Genomic DNA, 23,821 nt, shown 5'->3' with positions numbered 1-23,821 from the left:
CTTTACATGCCCCTTTGCTGAACCTCATGAGGTTCCGCTTTGCCCATTTCTGCAGTCTGGATGAAGGAACAGCGTGCACCGTCACAAAGTTTGCAGATGATACAGAACTGGGAGAGGAGGTTGATTCAACAGATGGTTGGGATGACAGCCAGTATGCAGCCCAGTTCTACATGATCTGCCAGTGTGCTACGGTGTGTTCTGTCCCTTCGTCTGGGTCACTGATAAAGATAAGTTGGCTTCAGTATCGACCCATGGGGTCCACCACTAATAACCATCTTCCAAGTGGACTTKGCACTGCTGAGCACAACTGTTTGAGCCTGAAAGTTCACCCAGTGTCCAGGTCACTTTGCTGTCTACTCATCTAGTCCCTATTTCCTCTTTTTGTCTACGAGGATGTTAGCGTGCTGAAAGCCAATTTGTAGTTTAAATAAAYAGCTTCTTCCCCCACTGCTTCCCCTTTTTCCACCAAGTCAGCCATCTTCAGTTTAGAAGGCTATCAGGTTGGTCAAGCRTGGTTTCCCATTCATAAACCTATGATGACCTCTCCCACTCACCTTCTTATCCTTAATATTTGCTCTATCACCTTCCTAGGGATCAAGGTGAGATCGATGGGCTTGTGCTTCCCCGGATTTCCTTTCTTGTCCTTCCTGAAGATAGAAGTGACAGTTGCTTTTTCCAAAGTTCTCAGGAACCCCTCCCAGTCAGTGTGACCTTTCAAAGATAACCAAGAGTGGCCCTGTAAAGACATGGGCCCCTCTCCTCAGCACTTATTGGTGCATCCCATCAGGGCCTGTGGATTTCTGTGTGTCCAATCCTTGCAAATGCTCCCTGAGTTGATGCTCCTCTACTGAGAATAAGTTTTCCTTGACCCCAGACTTTYTCATGAAAGAAGACTGAGATTCACAGACACACAGAATAGCTGAGGCTTGAAGGAACCTGTGGAGATCATCTAGTCCAACCTTCCCACTCAGTCAGGGACACTTAGAGCATGTTGCTAGGACCACGTCCAGACAACTTCTGAATATCTCCAAGGATGGAGATTCCACGGCCTCTCTGGGAATCCTGTTCCAGTWCTCTGTCAGAATTTCCGTGTTTCAGCGTATGCCTGTTGTCTCATCTCCTGCACCGAGCACCACTGAAGAGTCTTGCTGCATTCTTTCAGGATCCTGAACTCCACTGTTTTGTGTGACTGCAGCCAAGGCTGCCAATGACATTCATGTGTCCAACCCTGCTATTCCCCGTTTGTCAGAAACAGATCCAGCAGAGCTTTTCTTTTGGTTGGCTCCTTTATCTCCTGCTATCAGTTGTCATCCCTATACTCCAGAGACCTGGATTGCTTGTGCCTGCTGTATTGCTCCTTCCATAGGTGCCAGGGTGATTCAAACTCCCCAGGAGTACCTGGGTCATGTAAAAGTTAGGCTTCTTCCCTGAAGAGCCTGAAGGTGAGGCTCTTCAGCCTGAGGGTCTGAAGAAGATATTGCCTTCTTGATCAGACAATCTGCAGCAGACACCAACTCCAACATCCTCCATGTTGGTTTACTGATCCTAATCAGCAAATCCTGATTCTGACCAGAAATCCTGACTCCTAAGCGCTCATCTGGCTCATGCTTCCCAAGGCAGAGCTCCAGGCATTCCCACCTCCGTCTCACATATGGGACAATTCCCCGTTCCTGCCTCCCTGGCCTGTCTTTCCTAAAGAGCATGCATTACATCACTCCTGTCATATCAATCTCCCACCATGTCCCCATGGTCTCAATGTTATTGTAGATGCCCAGACCTCTGATTCCTCCTATTAGTTCCCAAGGCTGTATGCATTAGTTTACAGGCACTTCAGAGAGGCAACCAATTACATTGTCTTCTCATAACTTTTGCAGTAGTCTTTTCTTGTAGGCACTTCTTTATTTATAAGCATATGCTTGGGGTGATTCCAGATGTGKTTTTTTGGTTTTTTTTTTTACTTACCAGGTCCATTCTCTTCATACTAGCCTACACCTGCCAGGCCCACTACTTCCTTGATTGATGGTCACACATCATGCTCCTRCATTCTCTTTCATATATTCTAGTTCAATTTTCTTACCCTATTGGCCAACCTGATGGCAAAGATGTGTTTGTGCCGCAGGTGAATCCCATYTCTTCTAAGCAGTCTTTCATCCTCAAAGAAAGAGTGTCCTGTGTTCATAGAAACCAACATCTTGTTGCGGGTACCTGTTGTGCAGCCTGGTGGTTTGTTCATCTGCAGAAACTACTCTCTCCTCAAGYCCTGCAGTCTCACCAGCAGGACTGAAGAGAAGGGCCACCTGGCCCTTTGTGCCTCTGARCATTGCCCTACAGTCCTCTGATAAAAGAATGAAATGCTTTTTCATGCTTGGTTTTCTTTTGGAAGTTCCATTATATATTTTATTTGATATATTGGTTGAGAAAACGCCAGCTTTAAGGGACCTGAATCTAATGCATGAGTCCCTGCTTGCARTCCTTCCTTTTTTCTTCCCTACTCACTTTTAATCTCAGTTAAGGGGACAGAAATGACCAGCAGCACAGCTATCAGGCAAGAGGATGGAAGAAGTGTCATCTCATGTGGTAGCCCCCTTCCTTACAAAGTTTTCTRTGCTGAAATTTTTGAATTTAGACTTGAAATCAGATTTTTCCCCCAGACATTTTACTATTTTATTGTGCACTGTATCTCATCATTTCCAGTGTCACTTTCTGAACCTTAATTAAATCCCAAATTAAGTAAGCTCTTATATGCTGATGTTTAAAAACCAAGGTACTTTTTAATACARTGTTATTTGCATTGTGTCCATTTTTATTGAACAGGTTAGCAGATCATCTTTACAAGGATCGTTTGAAAAGAGCTTAGATTCTTTCAAAACTTTAAATACTYTAACACCCTAAAGATGTTATGGATCAACAACTTTAAACTAGCCTTGATTTTTCAGCCCAAGGACAGTGGCATTGACTAAACTTATTGGTATATCATGAAGGTCATAGAAAGCTGAGACAAAATGAGTATGTTTCTGAAAAGGGAACAGGAACTTCTTGAGAAACATTCTGGCAAGGAAAGAAAAGTTTGGAAGCAGCATGGAAACTGCCTTCTGTTATTTGCTCCTACTTTTTGCTCCTACTTTTTTTTTTCTTTCTGGCAAACAGAATTCTTGCATGTTCTCTTATATCAAACAAATGTATCATGACATTTCTCCTAACTGGAAATATACAAAGAGTTTTTAAAGGCAGGTGGCAATATTATGTTGTTTTCAGTAGTGAACTCGTGATGCAGTGTAACTTATGCTTATGTAATATACAACTTCTGTGATAATATCTGTTGTAAGTTCTGTTATTATGTAATTGCATTATAGCTAGAATAAAAACTGTAAAATACTGAAAACTAGTTTTCCACTCACAAGCAAACTTTCAAGTATGTTTTTCCCCTTATTCCTCCTCTTTGCAGGAGACAGTTGTGAGCACTGGATGCATTATAGTGATGCCACTAAAGCCAGAAGTGGATGGGCCAARGAATTACTAAATGAATTCAAAAACAATGTTGAATTGCTTAAGCAGGCTGTGAAGGATCAGGCTGTAGATTCTCCTCCCAAATCTCCACCTGCTTTATCTCCTGAAAACCTACCAACAGGTACTTTATTTGCATCATTAAAGCTCTGCTTTCGTGAAATATTAAAACTGTTCTGAAGACGACTGTTCGTTTCAATGATTCCATCACTATTCTTTCCTACAGGCAAGGAACAGATACCGAAAGGAACATCTAGGGCTTCCTCTGTATCTTCCCAACAACCAAAGGGCAAACTGATGTCTAGTCCTATTGTGCTTAGACTTGCAGATTTCAATATATATCAGGTACATTTCTTCTAGTTAGTACAACTGGGTCTACTTTGCCCTTGACTGTTGCGTAGCTGTGCTTTTTAAGGGGCAGATCCAAAGCCCACTGAAATTAATGGCAATCTTGCTATTTGTTATTGGATGAGAACTTTATGGGCCTGCTTCTCCTTTGTTRAAATCAATACATATTCTCTTGCTGACTTGATTAGGTAATACTCTATTGTAGTTATCTTTGGATTCAAGTTCTCCTGTTCCCCAAATTCTAACATTCAGACTTTATTTGTTAATTGTACTTAGGTTAGGTACCCAGTGTTTTAGTATATGGGTTTTTATTTCGTGCTTTTCTTATTGATACTCCTTTCAGAGTAYGCTGATTTCTTTTAAAAAGACACATTGAGGGGTTATCCTCTCCCCCCAGTGATATTTTGAGTGGATTTTTTTACCATCTTTTTTTTCTTTTTCATTTTTTTTCAATGAGTACTTGTAATATTCTTTGCAAAGAAAAGGCAACTGGATAAAGGAGGGGTATTCTCCGGTGCAGAATTTAAAGGATCTGCTATAAAGTTCAGATGCTAGAAAAAAAAGTGCTTATGCCCTTAGCCAGTATGTCTTTTATTTGTTCCTGCACCCATTTCCAATATTTTTCTTGCCATATCCTTTCTGGCAGAGTAGGAGATTGCAGCTTGCTGCCAGTTTTCAAGTGGTTTTATAATATCATTTTGTACTGTTAGTGTTTTAATTTGTTTAATTTGCCTTCTGTGCTTCTTTAGATGCCTGTCTCCTTCTCTCCCCATATAGCTACCTCTTCAGCTTTTTCTACCATAGTTAGCTTTGTACAGTATACAAACATTATTTTCTAAGTAGATCTATTTTCACTATTACTTTGTATTTTTGTGTGTCTTAATAAAGATGTATGCAATTTTAAAAACAGCTACATACTGTGAAGCAGGCTTATAAAGGGTATCTATTTATAATTTCCAACAAGACTATTTCAAAATAAAGTAGACATCATCATACACTTAATATTAAAAAATCTGCTAATTTGAAGATAGTAATCTGGCATACAAGGCATTGGATCAAGCAGCTTTGTTTTGGCAACGTACCTTCTAAACTAGAGTATATTCCAGGAAATCCAGAGTCAAGTATATTATATATCAAAAGATTATCTTTTTATTGCCTTGTAAATTACATTGGAAGGAAACAGAAATGGAGGATTACTGTTCTATATTGTCTTGCTTCTCCTGCCAAGTAGACATTGGCACGCAGCCAAATACTGAGGTTYATGCCAGGTGCATGTTGAACACTTGTTTAGCAGAATACAATCCCCATATCCTGGAACCTGACCATATGACAGGGCCAGGAGTCAGGCAAGGTATCTGGTAGCCTTATCGAACCATTACCTGACTGTGGGATCCTATCAGGTAGCCAGTGTGCAAATATACCCTGTTCGGGTATATTTGCTTATACAGGATACGTAGCGTTTGTAGGAAAAGTGTCCAGTCATTCTAGGCTTCTCCTGAGGGCCTTTGAAAGTCACCTGCTGCTTCCTGCCTCACATGAATGAAGGAGTTATGGTACCATTAATATTTTACAGTTTTCTTGTGAAACTCGTATATAGAGATTGCTTCTACTACAAGGCAACTAGATGCTTGTTGCTGCCTGTGCTTTGTGTAATTTGAGATCGATATGTGAGGGCAGTGCACTCTGTTACTCTACTAGGGGCAGTTCCTTGACAACTACAAACATTTAATGATTCACAAAAATATAYATTAATGAAATTGATCTCTTATCTTTTACAGGTCTCTACTGCCGACCAGTGTCGTTCTTCCCCTAAAACTCTGATCTCTTGCAATAAAAAGTCGCTTTATCTTCCGCCAGAAATGCCAGCTATTCATTTTGAATTCACTGAATATTACTACCCAGATGGAAAAGACTTTCCTAGTAAGATTTTTTTTTTGTATTGATGTTTAAATAATACTGACTCCAGGTTGACAACTGAAAATTGGTAATGACCAATTTTTAAAATGGAGTCACTGGAAAGAACAAAACATAGCTGCAATTCCAGGTTTTGCTCCTAGTAAACCCCTATAAATACTGATTCTAATAAATGCCGTGTTTTAAATATGAAAATACACATAAAATTTTTACTTAGACATAAAAAATACATTCTGCAATACGCAAGCATTTTTTTATGTGTTTTCAGTRTGTGGCTACTGAAAAGAAGTCCAACTACTGTATTATTAGTATTATCTAAGATGCCACAAAAGATCTGCCAGAGTTATTTTTGTCAATGTCTTATGGGGCTGTCCTTGTTTTATATAAAGAAATGTCAATGGATTTGCTGGGGATGGGACTTGAATACAGCAGCTCTCCTTGGCCCTGCCCTCCGTTTATAATGAGGACATACTCTCCTTGTCCTCCAACTCCATTATCTTTTAACATTGGCTTTTACATTCAAAAATGTAGTTAGTTATTTGACATGAGAGAAGGAAAGTAGYATCACTTCAGGCGTCTCCTGTTTGTTCTTTCCTGGGGATCAGACGAGTAGATTTTGATTTCATTTCTTATACAAAATATAGGTGCAAATGTAAGACTTGCATGCATTAAAAAAATAAAAAAGGTGAACCTTAAAGCTTTCATTTGTTCTCATGATTGTATTTTACTTTCTCTTTTAGTTCCAAGTCCAAATTTGTATGGTCAGCTGAATGCTTTACAGTTCACCCTGGATGAGAGAAGTATTCTTTGGCTAAATCAGTTTGTGCTGGATTTGAAACAGAGTCTTGTTCAATTCATGGCCATGTACAAGTTAAATGATAATTCAAAGTCRGATGAACATGTTGATGTTAGAGTTGATGGACTAATGTTAAAGGTAACTTGTAATTGATAAAGTTTTTGGTGATCCTTTGGGGGAAAAAAAGTTTTATTGTGAAAACCTATTAGCCAGGAAGCTTGAAAAACAAACAGAACCTACAGAATAAAAACACGGCTCACAAAAACTAGACAAAATATGACCTATTTAATGTGAGATACCTGTCTTTGGTACTACTTCATTTACTTTTTAGTATTTTAGTATTGAAGACCTCAGTGGAAATATTAACATAACTCACTTTACTATTTTCAATGAAGCTGGCATAGTAGAAGAAAAAATCAAGCATTGAAGTGGAATAAACTAGTAAGCAGTTCATAATTGCAGTCTCTGTGGATTAATGCCTTATATCCCTGGCTGTAGGAAATTAAAACTCCTTGATCTTGGTATTGAATGTCTGGCTTAGAGGAACGAGTTCTGCATGTTTTCAGAAGGTGGTTCTTAAAACTCTTGTCTCACTCTTTTCTATTTCACAGTGGCCCTTGGCTATAATTCAGGTACAAGAGTTTGTTTGCCAGACATTATTTGTTCCAGGAGAATGATCCATGTTAATGCAACAAAATATCATATTTTTCTTCCATTGTCTTTTAATTTTAGCAGAAGAATTACCATGCAGACAATGTTTTTTCTCACTTGATTTGACCAGAGCATCTGCTTCCAGGCAGAATTAACAATGAGCCTTTTCAGTTGTGCCCATAGGAGAGGTTTCAAGGTTTCGAAAATAGCTTGCTGAGAAATGGTTGCCTTTTTAAGGTTCTTGGTGCATATTTAAAAAGAACTTTAAAGGACTATTATTTGTATTGACTGAAAATAATTACTGAGAGTGAACAAGTTACCTTATGAATACAGACTCATACAGAATGATTAGATGTGAATAGCCTACTAAGCTAAAAGAAGGTAAAGCTTAAAGTGCTCTTAAATCCCTTAAACCTTGCTTAATGATAATTATTTCCTTCCTGTCTTATTAACTACATTGTTCTCATTCTGCCAAATTAACCACTTTTCTTAGTTTGATTAATATTTAGCTGCATATATTTTGTTACATATTTATGTGCTTGGTTATTTTGACATGAGTCTTTTAAATCACACTAACAGTCTTGGTCCCTACCATCTTTCAAGTGATTTCAGAATTATTTTTTACGCTGATATTTCCAGATCCAGCGTGGAGATATTATGACAGGAGGTAATTTTACTGGTACTAGCAAAACTAGCACGGACAAGATTCACAGTAGAAATAAAAAATTCAGCGTCAGGCATAGAATATTTCTCTTCTTTAAAACTTGGGCTAAAGATATGCAATTTAAAATAGATTCTTCAAACTGGAATGTTTTGATGTTTTTAGGAGTTGCGGTGTGTTTTTATTTTTATTGTGACAAACATTTATTGTATGACTTTTCAGGTAATGGTCACAAATATCTGTTCTGCAGTGTTAAAAATATTAACTGCCTTAGTACATTTTATACTTTCCTTATATTTTATTTCTATGGTAAAACATTATAGTGCTCAGTGAGGTGAAAATCCCTGACAATTCATGATGTAACTAAAATTCAGAGTTTGAACTTTTTTTTTGAACAAGTGAAGATTCTTTTTGCAAAGTCATTTCTGAGATAAATGTGAAACATTTCATCTTAATATATGTCCTAAATCTAAATCCTTCTGATAAGAAAAGCCTGAGTTTTTCAATGATTGTAGCCTTGTCACAACATCCTTTTCTAAAAATGAGAGGAAACAAAATCCATGAGCTTGACTTATGCATGGCATGTATAAGTAGAACTGAGTTCTCATACCTTTTGAATGATATTGCTTTGTTTTAGGTGTCATTACTATTATTTTGTTTCTTTAATGGTATACCATCTTAACCTATGTCTTTATAACCAGATGAAATGTATTTTTTAATTGCAGTTCATCATCCCATGTGAAAGTAAACCTGAAATTCATAAGGATCAACCACAAGCAATTTCCATTCAAAGCTCAGAAATGATTGCTACGAACACAAGATACTCCCCAAACTGCAGACACTCAGATCTGGAAGCTTTGTTCCAAAACTTCAAAGACTGTGAATTTTTCAGTAGAACTTTCACTGCCTTTCCAAAGTCCCCACAGAATTTTAACCTTTTGCATCCCATCTTCCAGAGACATGCTCATGAGCAAGATACGAAAATGCATGATGTTTATAAAGGTTATGTCACCCCGAAATTGAACAAATATGCATTGAAGACATCTGCAGCTACTGATGTTTGGGCCGTGCATTTTTCCCAGTTTTGGATAGATTATGAAGGAACGAAAAGCGGGAGAGGTCGACCAATAAGCTTTGTGGACTCCTTCCCTCTTTCCCTTTGGATTTGCCAACCAGTGAGATTTGCAAAGTCACAAAAAGAGCTTTTATCAAATAATCAGACAGCTTTTAACATTCCCAAAAGTGATTCTAGCGATCTTGCCAATAGACTGCAGCGCAAAAAACTTCTGAAGGAATATTACAGCGGTGAGACAGAGCCCTTGGCTAACGGTATTCAGGTGCCTCACTTCCCCGACACTTCAGGAGCACTGTCTGAAAGTTCTTCCTCTAATGCAGACATTCATGTTCTTGTCCATGTTCAAAAGCATGTAAGCATGCAGATCAATCATTACCAGTATCTTTTCTTGTTGTTCCTCCATGAATCCCTTGTATTACTCTTGGAAAACTTAAGAAATGATGTAGAAGCAGTGACAGGTAAACCTGCAAAGCAAACAGATGTCTGCATTGGGATCCTACTGAAGAGTGCAGAATTAGCCTTATTGCTCCATCCATTGACTCGGGGAAACTCCTGTAAATCCCCAGCTGTGGAAGAAGAAAGTCCCATGGCATCAGAGCTCTCCCCTTTGGAAAATGGGGGAAGTCTTGCCTCAGAGAGTAAATTAGGTAATAATAAGGTAGCACAAGATGGTACTACTAATTTTGATGATGCATCTGACTGCAAGCCTATGAGTGCTGAAGTTAGCAAAGGCATTTTAATGGATCAACTTTTGTTTAAATCGGACAGCAATATGGATTTTCAGAAAGGAATATCATTGTCAGATGATGCCTCAGATAAAGGTTTGGGAGACACAAGTGAAGGAGGAAGCAGCGGACTTTTTAGTAGAAGTGATTCAGAGGAGGTCTGTGGGCCAGTAGGTGACAAAAGCAACTTGCRTCATAGGGACTCGGTAACCATTTTGAGTAAGAGAGAAGATTCTGCTGAATTTTTCTTTGAAAAAGAGGATGGCAAAAATACCTTCTCAAGTAAGTTAAGTGAACAGGAGCGTACAACTGAAGGCTGCCCTAATCAAGTCACTGACTTGGAAACAGAAACTGCCTTAGAATCCGAAGAGCTTGAAATCAACAAAGAAAAAGTGACCTCAGTTAAAACGTTTGCCTCCCAGTCTTCATTAAGGTATAGAAGATTTGACAATAAATCACTTCTCTTGGTATTTCTAAATATTTTCTAAAAGCATAAAGCAAATAATATTGATAGCTGTCAATGGAAGTGAACATGTGGATGAAAATTATAAAAGTATGTGAATTCTGAAGGTAGGCAGTAGCATTCAGTGAGATCTAAAATTAATTCTTATCTGTTTAAAAGTGTTGATGTAATATTTAGGTATCCTGACATAGAATGTATATATATTAAGAAAAATATTRACAAAGTTACCTACAGAAGTGCCTGCTGTTTCTATGTTTATCTCTTTTTCTTCTTAGAATATTATAGTATACTATTTTTTTTTCTTTTATATCTTGCCTACTTTGGGGAAAAATAAAAAATAAGGAAATTTCATAGAACTTATTAATATTTTCCTCATGTCTTTATATTAAAAAAGTGCAAAATCTAAGGAACGCTGCCCATCCAGCCTCCCTGCGTTCTCTGTTTCTTACAAGAATATGAAGAGAAGCCCRTCACAGGTCTCTCTGGATACCATTTCTATTGACAGTATGATGTTAGAGGAACATCTGATAGAGAGTGATGGAAGTGACAGCCAAAGCTTCCTGGAGAAAGGTAAATAGATTTAAGAAAATATTTTTAAGTAGTACATGAAAATAATGTTTGTTACTAAAACAATGCTCAAGAAGATCGTAGTGCAGCAAATCCTAGATATTTCTTCACAGGGCTAATTATTAGATTCTCCATTAGTAAGAGTAAGTATTTTCACAGCATATCATTTTAAGGGAAACCCACAGGATGTGCTACTGAAGCAGTGCTGCTTAGTTAAGTACTGCTTAGGTTTCCTCTCTTGAGAACACCAAAAGCTTTGCAGGGCTGCGCTGCAACCCAGAACTAAACAAGAACTGCTCCCTGCTTACAAGCACTTGCTTTGGCTCTAAGTGCTTGCAGACTTGTACCCTGAATCGTAGTGTTCTGCTTGAAATGGTAAAGGAGCTTCAGTTTTAAGAGTAGATGAAAAGAGAAATGGATTTTCTCTGATAGTTGCCATGCTGATTGCCAGACAAAAACATTTGGTAGTCCCCTGGCAGCTTGTTCCTGATGGTGCAGTTGTTACGTATTGATTGTGTAAAGGAATATGAATCAACACACAGAATCCCAGAATGGTTGAGGTTGGAAGGGACCTCTAGAGATCATCTAGTCCAACCCCTCTGTTCCGGCAGGGAACCTAGAGCACGTGGCACAGAGTGGCATCCAGGCGAGTTTGGAAGAAGGAATGTTGAATTCCTGCTTRTCTGTGTGACAGCACTTGCTCCTAATTGGAGTAAAGAATTCAGCAATATGATAATTTTCAAAGTCTGTACGATTAGCTGCTTTCTGATAACTTCTGCTTGAAAGACAGAGCAGCTTAGTATTTTTTTAATGTGGGTTTTCTTTTTTGGTCTCCAGAAATAATGAGATGAATGCTTCATTTGCAAACGTGATATATATTTGGGTTGTGGGAGTATTCCTGCATATGCGTGTGGGAGTTATGCCAGAAAATAACTTTTCCATTTTTAATAACCTTTTACATGCCTTTTAAACTTGTTAAACAATATTTAACTGCAGGTTAAATTTGCATGCTTTTTAGTTGTCAAGGAAACACTGCTTACCACAGTCACACTAACAAAATAAAAACACACATATGTAGCTTATTTCTGTGAAGATAAAGCTGCAAACATTTCCTCTAAAGCCAAATTCAGATATGTGGATTTTGGATATAAGCATAATGTTGCTTGGAATATATTTTTGTTGTTTTGATTTGTTTTGCTGGACCAGTCTAATGTGCGATGTGGTAGACTGGAAAAGAAAAGACTCTTCACAATTTTTAAAATTAAATTGGAGTTCAGTTTCATTTTTGTCACTGTATCCTACTTTACTTGCATAGCATGTAGCATTTGGAATACTCTGTGAGAAGAATGGATTTGACATTTTAAACTATAAGAGTTTGCTTAATAAACCATTTAACTCATCTTAAAAAAAACAAGTTAATGTATGGCATATAGCAACAGACAGTAACCTTATTGCTATTACAGGAGTGATTCACATTATACTATGCTAACTTGACATCTTTTCCTGTGTGTGTGTGTGTGTGTGTGTGTGTGTGTGTGTATGTGTGTGTGTGTCAGGCATTACAGCCACAAACTTACAAAGCCCATCAGAACACGCCCAGGAAAGAAGTGCAGTGACGGAGAATTGTGGCGGGTCCTCCCCGGATGCCATGAGTGCTGCGTCGGAGAATGCACCCGAGACTAGTGAAGAAATGGTAATATTTCTGAAATCCATTACAGGTTTCAGTCAATTAAGAACAAAAYAGAGCTAAGATGAATGCTTTTAGAGGTAATTTTAAAAGTAGTTGCTTTGTGCATTATATAAGCCTGTAGATCTAATGCACTTGTAGTAAGTAAAAATGGAAATTATAATCCAAGTTACGCTGAGGATTCTCTGTCCTTGTTACTTCTTCTAAAGCAGCTGTAGATAAATGCTTGAATATGTAGCATTTTTTTGTAACGTCCTGTGTTGATGTCAAGCGTAGAACATGATACTTAGATACATTACATGTCAAACGTAGAACATGTAATGTCCAGCGTAGAACATGATACTTAAAATGCTCTATGTGTTGTCCTTATAACTAAGAGGGCACCCTATAGTTGACATCGCTCACATAGAGATGCTGCCTTAGCTGTTGCAGGATTCTGCAGTATTTACGTAGGGAGCTTAATGACTGTCCTGCAGAGCCCAATCAGAGATATCTTCTGGCTGATATTTTGTACTGACAGGGCTCAGTGTTTAGAGAAGGTTGCAAGAAGAGGGCATGTAGAGAGAGATGCTTCCACTGTAACTCCATGCCAACTTCTGACTTTTTCTGACTGGCTCTCCACTTACTTTTTGCTGATCTTTGCACTACCCAACGCTTCTTAAATTATAGCCTTGTCATAATTCAGGTCAGGAACTAGAATTTTAGCAGTTTGTGTGCCCAAGGAAAGGCAATGAATTTACTGCAATCGCTTGTGTTCTTATTGACCTCCTATTTTCTTGTTGGTAAAGTTAATCGTGTAATCCTGCCTTTGCTCTAACACATTTGTGGATCACTCATTTAAAACACTAAAATCCTACTTAAATGATTGCTTCCTTTGAAATAAAATTTCAATAATCTGTGCATGTAGGCAATAGAGAAAGCAAAATTTATGCAGAGTATGTTATGCAAATGTATGCTGGCATGGCTTTTTTCTGTGCATAGAAGATAACTAGAAAACTAGGTAACTAGAAAAAAWGAGCCCAAAACAGTATTGGATGATGAGTGTTTATCTTGTGTGATAGACACCAGAACTGACTTTGGAAAACTGGCTGCTGCTTTTAGTTAAAGATACTGCAATCCAAAAAACAGAGGAAAAGGACCAAGTGCTTTGCAGATTGCCAAATTTAGTAGTCCACCCTGGTGTTTTACCCTGGACCAATTCAACCCTCGGGATGCCTGCATGTCTTTATGGTGTATAAAGCTGAGTGGATGCTTGGGGAATTTCAGGGATTCCGGAGGTCATGTGCATGCTAGGGAATACTAGGGAACCTTCCATGACTTTTCTGCCCAGTTCTGGGTAGTAGTGAGGCAGACAAACATTGCTCGGTTGAGGAGCACAAAAAAATAGAAGAGATGAGAAAATTGTGTGTTTTTCTCAGAGCCAGGGTTATGGATACAAAGATTCTTTTCCCTGGGGGAGAAATGGGTTAGACAGAACTGCATGAACAATAACCTGTATATAATCTTTTTTTTTTCCTTTTTTTTTTTTTTTTTTTTTAACAGATGTCTGTTGTAGTTTTTCAAATATTTGGTGTTAATGGTGAAATTGATATCAGAGGTGAAGATACAGAAATATGCCTTCAGGTCAACCGAGTGATACCAAATCAGTTGGGCAATATCAGTGTTCGACACTATCTTTGCAACAGAACTGTGGGTAAGAACTAATCTCAGTACAGTGAAATGGGAGTTGGGAACATTTGTTGTAGCAACGGACTAGTGACTGGTCATTTTGTAGATGCCCTTTGGTTGCAAAATAAAAATACAGTAGCCTTAAAGCAYAAAACCAGCTTTGTGCTTGCATCAGTACAAGGGTGCCCTTCATSTGCTGGTTTAGAATATGTATTCTGACTAGTTTCTTTTGAGATAGCCATTCTTTGAGTGGGAAAGAGGAAAAAATGGAACTTGTTCTGATGGTGGGGGTAAAAAAGGAAAATGGAAAGCAGAATATTTTAATTAATTGCATTGAATTTTTCTGATTTTGTTTTATTATTATTAAATATGTTGCATTTTTTGTATGAAGCTGGAACACCCTTACTTAATACTGTGTTTAAGTATCTTGGCTTGAAGGACTGTTTCTGGAAACAGCTTATTCATTTCTTCTGATCTGTTTTGTTAGATGAAGTTAACACCCACAGTATAAACTGGCTTAACTTTCCTTAAACAAGAGAGTTTGAAACCAACTCTGTATCAGGAAAGATGAGCGGTCATATGAGGTATTTTCCTATCGACATGAAAGATTTGAAATACAGGRTGTGGTTTCGTGCCAGATATTTGCACGTCTAGAACCAGTGTATTAAGGTAGAGCTGTTCATGGGCATGGATACATGGACATTCTCTGCCAGAMAACCTAGTCACATACTGTGATTTTTTTGTTGTGTTTTGTTTTCCCTTGGCACGATTCCTTGGCATGCCCCTCCACGTCACAGCCTGCCTCGTTCCCCTCTGCCAGCCTTCCACAGGGGTTGCTGGATGCCAGCTCTGTTGCTCCGTAGGGTTCCTGGGGCAGCTCTCATGCACCTGCCTCCTGCTTCTGGCTCCTCTGCTTTCCCAGGAAGCAGCTGGTTGCCACTTCTTTCCAGCCTCGCAGCAGCCCAGATTTCCTTGAGGAAGCTCTGCTGGGTGATGTAGCCCACRGTGTCCCAGGGAAGAACCTCCTCCCTGGGAAGCTGAGCAGCTGCCAGCAGCTGCGGCCTGAGCAGCCGGTCCTGACGGYGCAACTGCGTCCAGGCCCCTGCAGCCAAGAGGTGGGAAGCAGAGGGGACCGCGGGGACCTGCAGAGCCAGCACTCTGCCTGCTCGATCTGTCAGGCCCACTGGGAAAGTCACTGGGAATCAGCAAGGAGAGCTTGGAGCCTCCCTGCTCGTGCGGATGGGAACGTAGAGCCTGCCTGCTCTGCTTGTGAGAGGCTTGTGCCCTGCCTGGTTGCTGCTATGGACAAAAGGTTGGGATGTGTTTGGGGTCTCCAAACACTGCAGCTATTTTCTGACTCTTCCTGCCTGTTTCTGGTGAGTATCTGGTTGGGTGGGACTGAGTGAGTAGCACTTGCTGGWTCTGAATTCCTGGATACTCTCATTTCAAGACTTGCATCTTCTCCCCTCCATAGGGCTGTACTTTTTGTGCTTAGTTAGGAATCCTCTACAGTGGCTGTTGCTCCACATTTCCCCCATTCTTTTTTCTGATAATTCTTCTGATAGAAGAATTAAAGAGGAAAACAGTTCAAAAATAAAGTTATTTCTAGAGGATCAAGGTTAGGAAAAACTTGAGAATGAGATCGAGAGAAGCAATTTAAATGAATTAACAGTAGCACAGAGCAACCAAGAGAATCCATGAGCAAAAACACAAGAAAAACCATCTAGACACATCGATCTTGGGGTGAAGGCAAAAGCAACTTGCAAGAATCTGTGGGATACCAGTGTAAAGTCTACTAAAATTTAACATAGACCTAATGTTACGTAATCCAGCACCACTTCCCCTGTCTCGAAACTAACATGCCAAGTTTCTGCCTTAATTTGATGGGCAGTGTGACTGGCGATTTGGTGAACTGTCACTCCTGGTTCCTACCAGCTTTGATATGTAGAGTATTAGTCTTCTTGAGAATCTGAAACTTTAAATACTAATGCTGTGAATGGTTATTATACCATTGCGCAAGCAATTAACAACGAAACAGCCTTTAAAAATGTTTTCCTGTGCTACAAACATCTTTAACAGGAGGCTTAAGTGCATCTGTAGAGAATTTTTATATCATAAAAGCTTGTGACTCATCAGCTCAGCAGTGACATACAGCAGTTTTCACAAATGCCTTGTGGACTGGATGCCTAATCCAGAAGGAGCACTGGCTCTGGGAAGTGTGGCTTTCSTTTCTTTAAAGGCATGTAGGTGGGGTGCACTGTACTGAAGAAATTGTTATTTCCTGGATGTCACAACTCCTGCTAACTGCAGAGAGAGCAGTGCTTTAAAAGAGTGTGTGAATCTCTGAGYAACTTGCACGTTTTTTATTTATTTATTTTTATTTTTATATTTTTGGCAGCAAACATAAATTTATTCCCAACAGGTTATCTCTGAAAGAGGGGCAAAGCATCTTGCCACACAGGAAATTCACACTTCATAGTGGCACAGCTTAATTCAAGCTGGCAGGATGGTCTCGAGCGTAACCGGCAGCTCCAAGCGGGGTCAGCTGTGAGATCAGAGCACGTTGCTCAGGGCTTTATAGAGTCAGGTCTCAAGAACCTCCAGTGACGGAGCCTGCATCTCAGGGATCTGCTGCCTGCCCGACTGTCCTCATTCCCAACACGTGATTTGAACCTGCCTTGTTTCAGCCTGGGCCTCTTCTCTCAACCTTCCACCAAGCAGCCTTGGAAGGCCCTGCTTGTCTTGGCTGTAACCTCCTCACAGGGAGTGACAGGCAGCTCTTAGGCTTCCCRTAATACAGTAATTGCACCTATACTCACAGCCAGAGATGAAGAGAAGATTTTAATGATTTTAAAGATTTTAATAGCATATAGCTTTCAAGATACTGTATATAAACAACACGGCAGTAATATGATAAAATGAGATAGGGTAGAATAGAAGAAGCAAAAGTAGAGAAGAGAAGCATGGGTTTATTTGTACTTGAAATTTAATTACATCCATTACATTCTGTTTCTGATTTTTTAAGTGTTGAACTTTCCTGAGGTAATCAGAAGTTAAACCAAAAAAGCATCTATATTAACCACTTTTATTTTAATTACTTGATTTCAAGTTTAATTAATCAAGATTTTGATTAATTTACTTGATTTCAAGTAAAATCTGTACTTTGATATTAACAGTCTTTCAAATTTCAGTAATTTTGCTCTTTAATATGAGTAATTGCTGTGAACATTACTTGTTCTTTTTACGCGTCATTTCTGTAGGTCAGTGACCAAAATGACTGTTTAAAAGTCTTTTTGTTAATTTACCCTTGAGCGTGTGGTGCTTTTCCGTTTGCTTGTGGTGGTGAATCCTCTTACACTGAAACCAACAAGAAGCTGCCAGTTTAAGCTTCAAATCTAGTGACACCCGCGTAGTGGAAGCAACGTACGGTCCTGTTCTCCATGYAACTAACCCCCTGCTTCCGTGTTCCCCTGTTCAGTGTTAGTGCGTGTGTTCCCGAGTCAGGAAATTCCAGCTTTTCGAGAGCAAACCTGCTCTCCTGAAAGTGTGAACTGACTTTAAATGATTTCCTGAATTAGGAAGGAATTAATGGAAGGRTATGCACAATAATGGTTTTCCCTTGTCAAGGCTTTGAAGACAGCAGATATCYTGTATGCTCAGCAATACTGCTGTCCTGTCCTTTTCTGTTGTCCTGTGAGGCGCAAGTACTTCTCTGTACCATTGATTCCTCTGCCGTACTTTTTAAGTGATATGCTTACARCTGATTGCATATCAAATTGATATGCAAGTGTATGGCTGTCATTCTTGGATAATACTTGGATAGTATTAGGCAATAGAGCTAAAAGTAATTGTGTCATGGTTGCTTTCGAATTCGTACTGCAAAATTTTAATGCAAATTTGTTTTCCTTTTGCAATAGGTTCGGASTGTAAGGTTGTGGCTGGACCAGTGAATCCATCACCTGAGATTAGTCTGAGGTGGGAAAGTGGGCCGAGCGCTATCGTCCACTCTCTGCTGGCTGTAAAAAATGGCTTTCTTCAGTGTCATATAGAGAACTTCAGTGCGGAATTTCTAACATCTTCCCTCACAAATATTCAGCATTTTCTAGAAGATGAAGCTGTTGCCGCAGTGATGCCTATGAAGATAAAAGTTTCTAATGCRAAGATTAATTTAAAAGTATGTTGACAAAAAAGCTATTTGACTTCTTCTTCTTCAAAAAAAAATGTTCTTGTTTCTTGATGATAAACTAGTAATCTGGATATAGCTACCTTCAAAGAAACTGCTATCATATTTACTCTATGAGGTCTGTAGATAACACTGAAACAATTTAAAATTCCAGASATTTGGATAGTTCTGTTGTATGCCCAGAAATAAATTTGCTGCACGGTAAGAGATTAGTTGTGTGAATATATTATATACTTTGTCTTTTTAATTTTTATTTGRGTGAGATTTTTGCTTGGCATAATGCAGGTTTTCTGATTATGAAGCACAGATTGCAGAGGTTAATTGTCTCTCCTACTTAGAAGATAAAGCTCAGGACAAAAGAAGGAAACAGCTTATTAGAATTCCAGGTCCATTCACTTGCATACTGCGGCTTAGAACCTAGTTTTCTTGGTCTGTTTTACCTAGAAACAGTTACTAAATAATACAGGCTTTTCTCACTACTGAAGCTTAAAATAGTAACATTAAGAGGGCACTGCTGCTCAAGTCTCCTTTCAGACACTTAAAGGAGACAGTGAGCTCTGTGCTGCGCAGCCACRGGCTACAAAGGTAAGACTGATTTTAAAAACTGATCACTATAACATGGCATTAATAATCACCTATGAACATTAACCAAAGTGATAACCACAATAACCACACCTCCAGTTCTGCATCTTGTGCTAAGTAAGTCCTTAATTTTGCTAAGATCACTCTTAAATCTGATGTTTATCTTAAACTCTGATGTTCTCATCAGCCATATCTGTACAGTCTAGTCTGAACACTTGAATATCAAAATGCCTCTGTATTCCCTGAGCCTTGGGCAGCCTTTCCGTCCCCTGAGGATCCTTAGGCAGTTCTTTAGGGCCTGTTCTGCTAGAGCAGTAGCAACAGGACTTTCCATAATGGTTGTGGAATGGTTCCCCAGGCTTCACTGCTATTACAAAAATGAATGTTCAAATGTAAGAAGAAAGATCTTAATAGTTAGTCATCTAAATTTGAAACGGGATTGTTCTGGCTTATTGGCAACAAGTCAGACTTGTGCAGAATGTTTCAGAGAAAATAGCTGAATCTGAGGTGGAGAATATACGTGAGCAAACTGGCCCAATGTGTTTGGCAACAGAAGCACTGAAGCACTCAGCAGTGCCCGGAGGTCCCAGTGAAGTTAGTCTCGATGGCCGCCAAGCTGCAGGTGGAGGCAGTGTGGATCACAGTGCCCAGCTGACATGGAAATGATTCATTTCTCTAGAGCTTGGGGGTAATAAAGAGCAGGAGGATATGCTTCATGCTGCATTGCCTATTCAGTGCAGTATTCCTCCTCTGTGAGAGTTGATGTAGCGTGTTTCCTTGGCGGGAGGGGAGGAGAAAAAAAAAAAAAGAAAGAAAAAAAAAATCAACCTCTTTCTTAAATTCTTAATTTATTTTTGCACTTTCTACTGCAATCTCAGTTTTTTTTTTTTCAAGGTATTTTGGCAGCTACAGCTCAACAGTTTGATTTTGCAATGTGTTTAAYGTTGATGGTACATGCTGTTCTTGATTAGGCTGGATGCAAGCTCTTGATTAGCCTGGATGCATTACTCTGCTTGACAGGAATAATGACCTATAAATTACTTCCTGGAGAGACCCAACCAGAGCAATTTGTGATGTTTCTCATCTGTTGAGTACACTAATGTAACTGAACTGCAGCTGCTGTCATCTATATTCTAAAAAGACAAAATTCCCTCAAGAATGATAGTTTTATCTATTCAATCTTTAAATGGTTCAAGGGAAAATCAGATACAAGTTGTKTTATAGTGCGGGGTTCTTATCTCTGAGAGCTCCTGTGCTAAGAACATCTTGAGTTGGGATTTGATATTACTGAGACGTCTGTGAAATACTTTGAAGTATTCTAGTTCGTATATTCTGAGTTCAGCAGAGTCACTCCAGAGATAATTTCAGGTCTTTAATATGACCCACAGGAAAAAAAATATGTATGGAGCGAAATTTTGGTACAGAGAAAAAAAAAAAAAGGCCTAGAAATTTCTACTCTGAAGTGTTGCCTTTCAAGTTTCATTAAATCCACTTATGTGTAATTTAACATTTTAATTAACTATTTCAATCTACTAAACCTTCAAGGTAATTTTTGAGTATTTGTGTATTTTAGGATGACAGCCCTCGTGAAAATCTCAAGGTATCTGAACTGGTACCCATAACGCTGCATATTGACATACTCTCGATAGAAAGAAATGATGATGGCTCCTTTCTCATTAGAGGTATGGATGTTCCTGCAATCTGGTATCTATCTCAGTATTATCTTCTAATATTATTACTAGTGTTGTTTTTTCTTCTGCCACACCCCTCCAATTTCAATGCAGGTTCCAAGATAATCAGGATAATTTGGATAATTATGAGCTAAATTATATAGTTATTCAGATGTGTTTTCTGAATAGCAGGCTTTGGTGTTGTTCTATAGCTAGTAATTATTCTGAATCCATGTTCTGTGATGATAGCGATCAGTACAGAAATGTGTTAATATTCTTCAACCTGGTAGATAGATACATACATGCATGTTCTTTCTTATCACTCCTCTTTTCTCTTCTCTCTTTCTCCAGAAGGGTATATGATTTTAATTAATGTATTACTTATTTTTTAATCTGATTCTGCATGATTGATATATTTTAATATTAGAAGTGTATTTGTTGAAGTGGCTTTAAGTTAGTGCAGATAAGAATCGATCTACAGAACAACAAAAAAACACCTAAAGCTCCTTAATCTCAAGTGTTTCTCTGTGAAACAGACAATCAAAGAGTAAATGATGTGTCGAAGATCAAGAAATCAAGTGATACAGTGCAACAAGCAGCTGGACCCGCCAGACAGAGAACACGGGACCAAGCCACACAGATATCTTGTGATACTCCCAGACCTTATACCTCAAGCAGGGATTCAGCTGACTTCCTCAGAGATCAGGTATTAAGAATTCCTTTTGATGTACTGATTTATTTTTACAAAATCATTTTAACCATTAAACATCACAGTTGTTAAATGTTCTGAGTATAAATCTCTCTCAGACATGGAAAATACGAATTACAGATAGTGGAGTATAATTCAGTACACTGGCACGTAAAGTAAATTTAGCATTACTCTCTAAAGTAATACACTACAGTATAGAGTACATACAATAATACAGTAATACACTACAGAGCAGTTCTGCTGTACACAAAGATGTAGATGTTTTCTGATGGAGCACGTCACCAGCCGCCACAGCCATCCTCCTCTCGACCCTGTGCAACACGATTGCCAGAGCTAAGGACCATGGGTCAGACCCATGGTGATACATCACTTATACTTGGATTCAGAAATGCTGGTGACAAAACGTGCACAGCAGTTTCTCCTGTTGGATGGGAATCTCTTTCCAGAGTTCAGAACCCTGAGTCATTTCTGTTCTACTGGAACTCTGTGTGTCTTGTTTTTTCGAGCTGCTATTAACTCTCTCTGTGTTTCACTAAGTGGGAGTCAATCTCTGGCCCCAACCAACCTGCCCTCAGCAACAAATTGATATTTCAATGATTACTGCAATGGGGAAAAGTTAACAYGATGTAGAAGCACTGCTAACTTTCTTTTCTAACCTGATCATTTCAGCTTATTGAAGAAAATGAATGTCTCAAACAGGAACTAGCCAAAGCTAAGATGGCTCTTGCAGAGGTCCAGATGGAGAAGGATGCCTTGCTTCATCGTATAAAGAAAATGAATGTTGATCATCATCTGTAGGACAATGTTCTCTTGGTGCAAGGATGGYGGCATCTAAAATACTTTCGTGAAATGCTGGAAGAAATTATGATTCAGCATTGTTTTTTTTTCAGCTCTTTTTAAACTGATGTTGGAAAAATCAGTACATACTCTATTAGTTTACTGAAGAGGAAATGTATACCTGTGACTTTTAATATTGTCCAAGAAGGTGTCATTTTTAAAACATTTTCAGAAAACTGGATAGCTCAGCCAAGAAAGAAGATGCCTGTGTGCATAACTGAGCAAAACTTCCCATGCCTCTTTCTACAGTACCTCTCCTGGTTAAGATTGTGTTGTTTTGTTATTAGCAGAAGGTACCTGTACAGGAAGTCACATTTGCACTATGATGATGTGGGTTAGATCCTCCATAATGGCATAGCTACCGCAAATTCAAATACCAGTAATAACGTGGCCCTAAATTCAGTATGATTTGCCCAAGGAAGATGTTAAGAGGAATCTTCCAGTGCTACAGAGCTTTTTGTACCCATTCCATAGAGGATCCYGAAATACCACAGTAAATGAGAATTTATCAAGTGTTACTCTTGGATTTTCTTCCTGCATGAGAGTCCACTGTCTCATCACAGCTGGTGCACCTTATTTTTTCCTGCCTCTGTGATGAGGAGATCTAGGAGCCCCTCAGGAGGATCTGGGAGTGGGTGAACGTCGAGCCTTCCGTCGTGTCGCGTGTAGGGCTGAGCCGCGCACACTTCCTCAGACATGTCTGAGGATTTGGTCCAGTGTATTTAAATATGTAATGTCAATGCTTGTAAGAAGAAAAAAAATCCTACTGGGATTCATTAATTGTATATTGTTTTTTTGATATAAAAAAAAAACCAAGCTTCAGAGAATCATTAATTACCCTATGGAACTGTGAGATTACATGATATGTAATTATACAGTTGAAACCATGGGTGATTTGTATAAATTGAATGATAATTTTCAGCTAAAAACTGGTACAAATAAAAAAGCACAACACTGTAAAATATAGAATATAAGAGTGTGCTTCTAAACAATGTAGGGAACGTCAAACAAAACGCATACATGCCTATGAAATACTGTATTTGCTAGGAGTAAAAATGACTGAAGAATTTAACTAGTGACCTTGAATCTGACAAGTGAAAATCTTTTAATTGCTACTGCAGTTGTTTCTACACCATGGGATATTTGAGGGAAGTTTTGTTTGTAGATATGCAGATAAATCTCGAAAAGTATTTAATATCCTGTGGTTCGACTTTGCATATTCAAGCTATCAAACTAGTTTTAATTAAACTAATTTTGATTAAAACTTTTTGGAGGACACACATAATTTGCACTGCTGAAAATAGTTACAGAAAATATTTGGATTTTAATCAGAAATTTTACGGAAGAACTGATTCAGGCACTATTTAAAAGCTTGCTTCCCAAGACCCTGGTTGAAAATCCCTTTCATGCCATGGAAATTTTTATCTGAACAGGGTAAATGACCCTGAATAAGATGAAAAAAAATATATAATTGAGACTGTGTTTCTCCTAGAGAAACTTAATATTTATATTTCGGAAAGGTATTAAAGGCAATGCAGTATTGAATGTGGGTAGTCCAAATTAAAAGAAATATAATGTCAGATTCGGGGAAGGAGTTCTCAACTGGTTTAATTCTGACTGGTACTATTAGAGGTCTGAATTTTAAATCARTTCCCTCCRACCACAGTCTAGGTAGAATGATCCTAATGAAAGGAATGTATAGGCTGCCTAATAGCATGTTGCTGGAATAATATGTTGAGATTTGTTTAATTTTTAAAAAGAAATAAACAGCAATATCAAAA

The 23,821-nt window shown here is 38.7% G+C and overlaps 1 protein-coding gene across 1 annotated transcript in view; it reads left to right on the top strand.

Moving 5' to 3' along the window:
• UHRF1BP1L (UHRF1 binding protein 1 like) overlaps window positions 1-23,620 on the top strand; it is a 37,304-nt gene extending 13,684 nt beyond the window's left edge. Inside the window, exons 9-20 of the mRNA XM_026053447.1 lie at window positions 3,446-3,628; window positions 3,731-3,849; window positions 5,631-5,772; window positions 6,507-6,700; window positions 8,600-10,107; window positions 10,532-10,707; window positions 12,261-12,397; window positions 13,934-14,084; window positions 17,977-18,233; window positions 20,398-20,506; window positions 21,031-21,200; window positions 21,873-23,620. Of these exons, the coding sequence (XP_025909232.1) occupies window positions 3,446-3,628; window positions 3,731-3,849; window positions 5,631-5,772; window positions 6,507-6,700; window positions 8,600-10,107; window positions 10,532-10,707; window positions 12,261-12,397; window positions 13,934-14,084; window positions 17,977-18,233; window positions 20,398-20,506; window positions 21,031-21,200; window positions 21,873-22,001 (3,275 nt within the window). The 3' untranslated portion in view covers window positions 22,002-23,620. The remainder of the gene's footprint in view (window positions 1-3,445; window positions 3,629-3,730; window positions 3,850-5,630; window positions 5,773-6,506; window positions 6,701-8,599; window positions 10,108-10,531; window positions 10,708-12,260; window positions 12,398-13,933; window positions 14,085-17,976; window positions 18,234-20,397; window positions 20,507-21,030; window positions 21,201-21,872) is intronic.
• Window positions 23,621-23,821: the final 201 nt, after the last annotated feature.

The sequence above is a fragment of the Nothoprocta perdicaria genome, unplaced genomic scaffold (assembly GCF_003342845.1).
Source record: "Nothoprocta perdicaria isolate Ctin4 unplaced genomic scaffold, notPer1 scaffold_116, whole genome shotgun sequence".
Classification (NCBI taxonomy): domain Eukaryota; kingdom Metazoa; phylum Chordata; class Aves; order Tinamiformes; family Tinamidae; genus Nothoprocta; species Nothoprocta perdicaria.
Note: the sequence above shows the minus strand (reverse complement) of the source record. Positions and strands in the feature narration are given on the sequence as shown.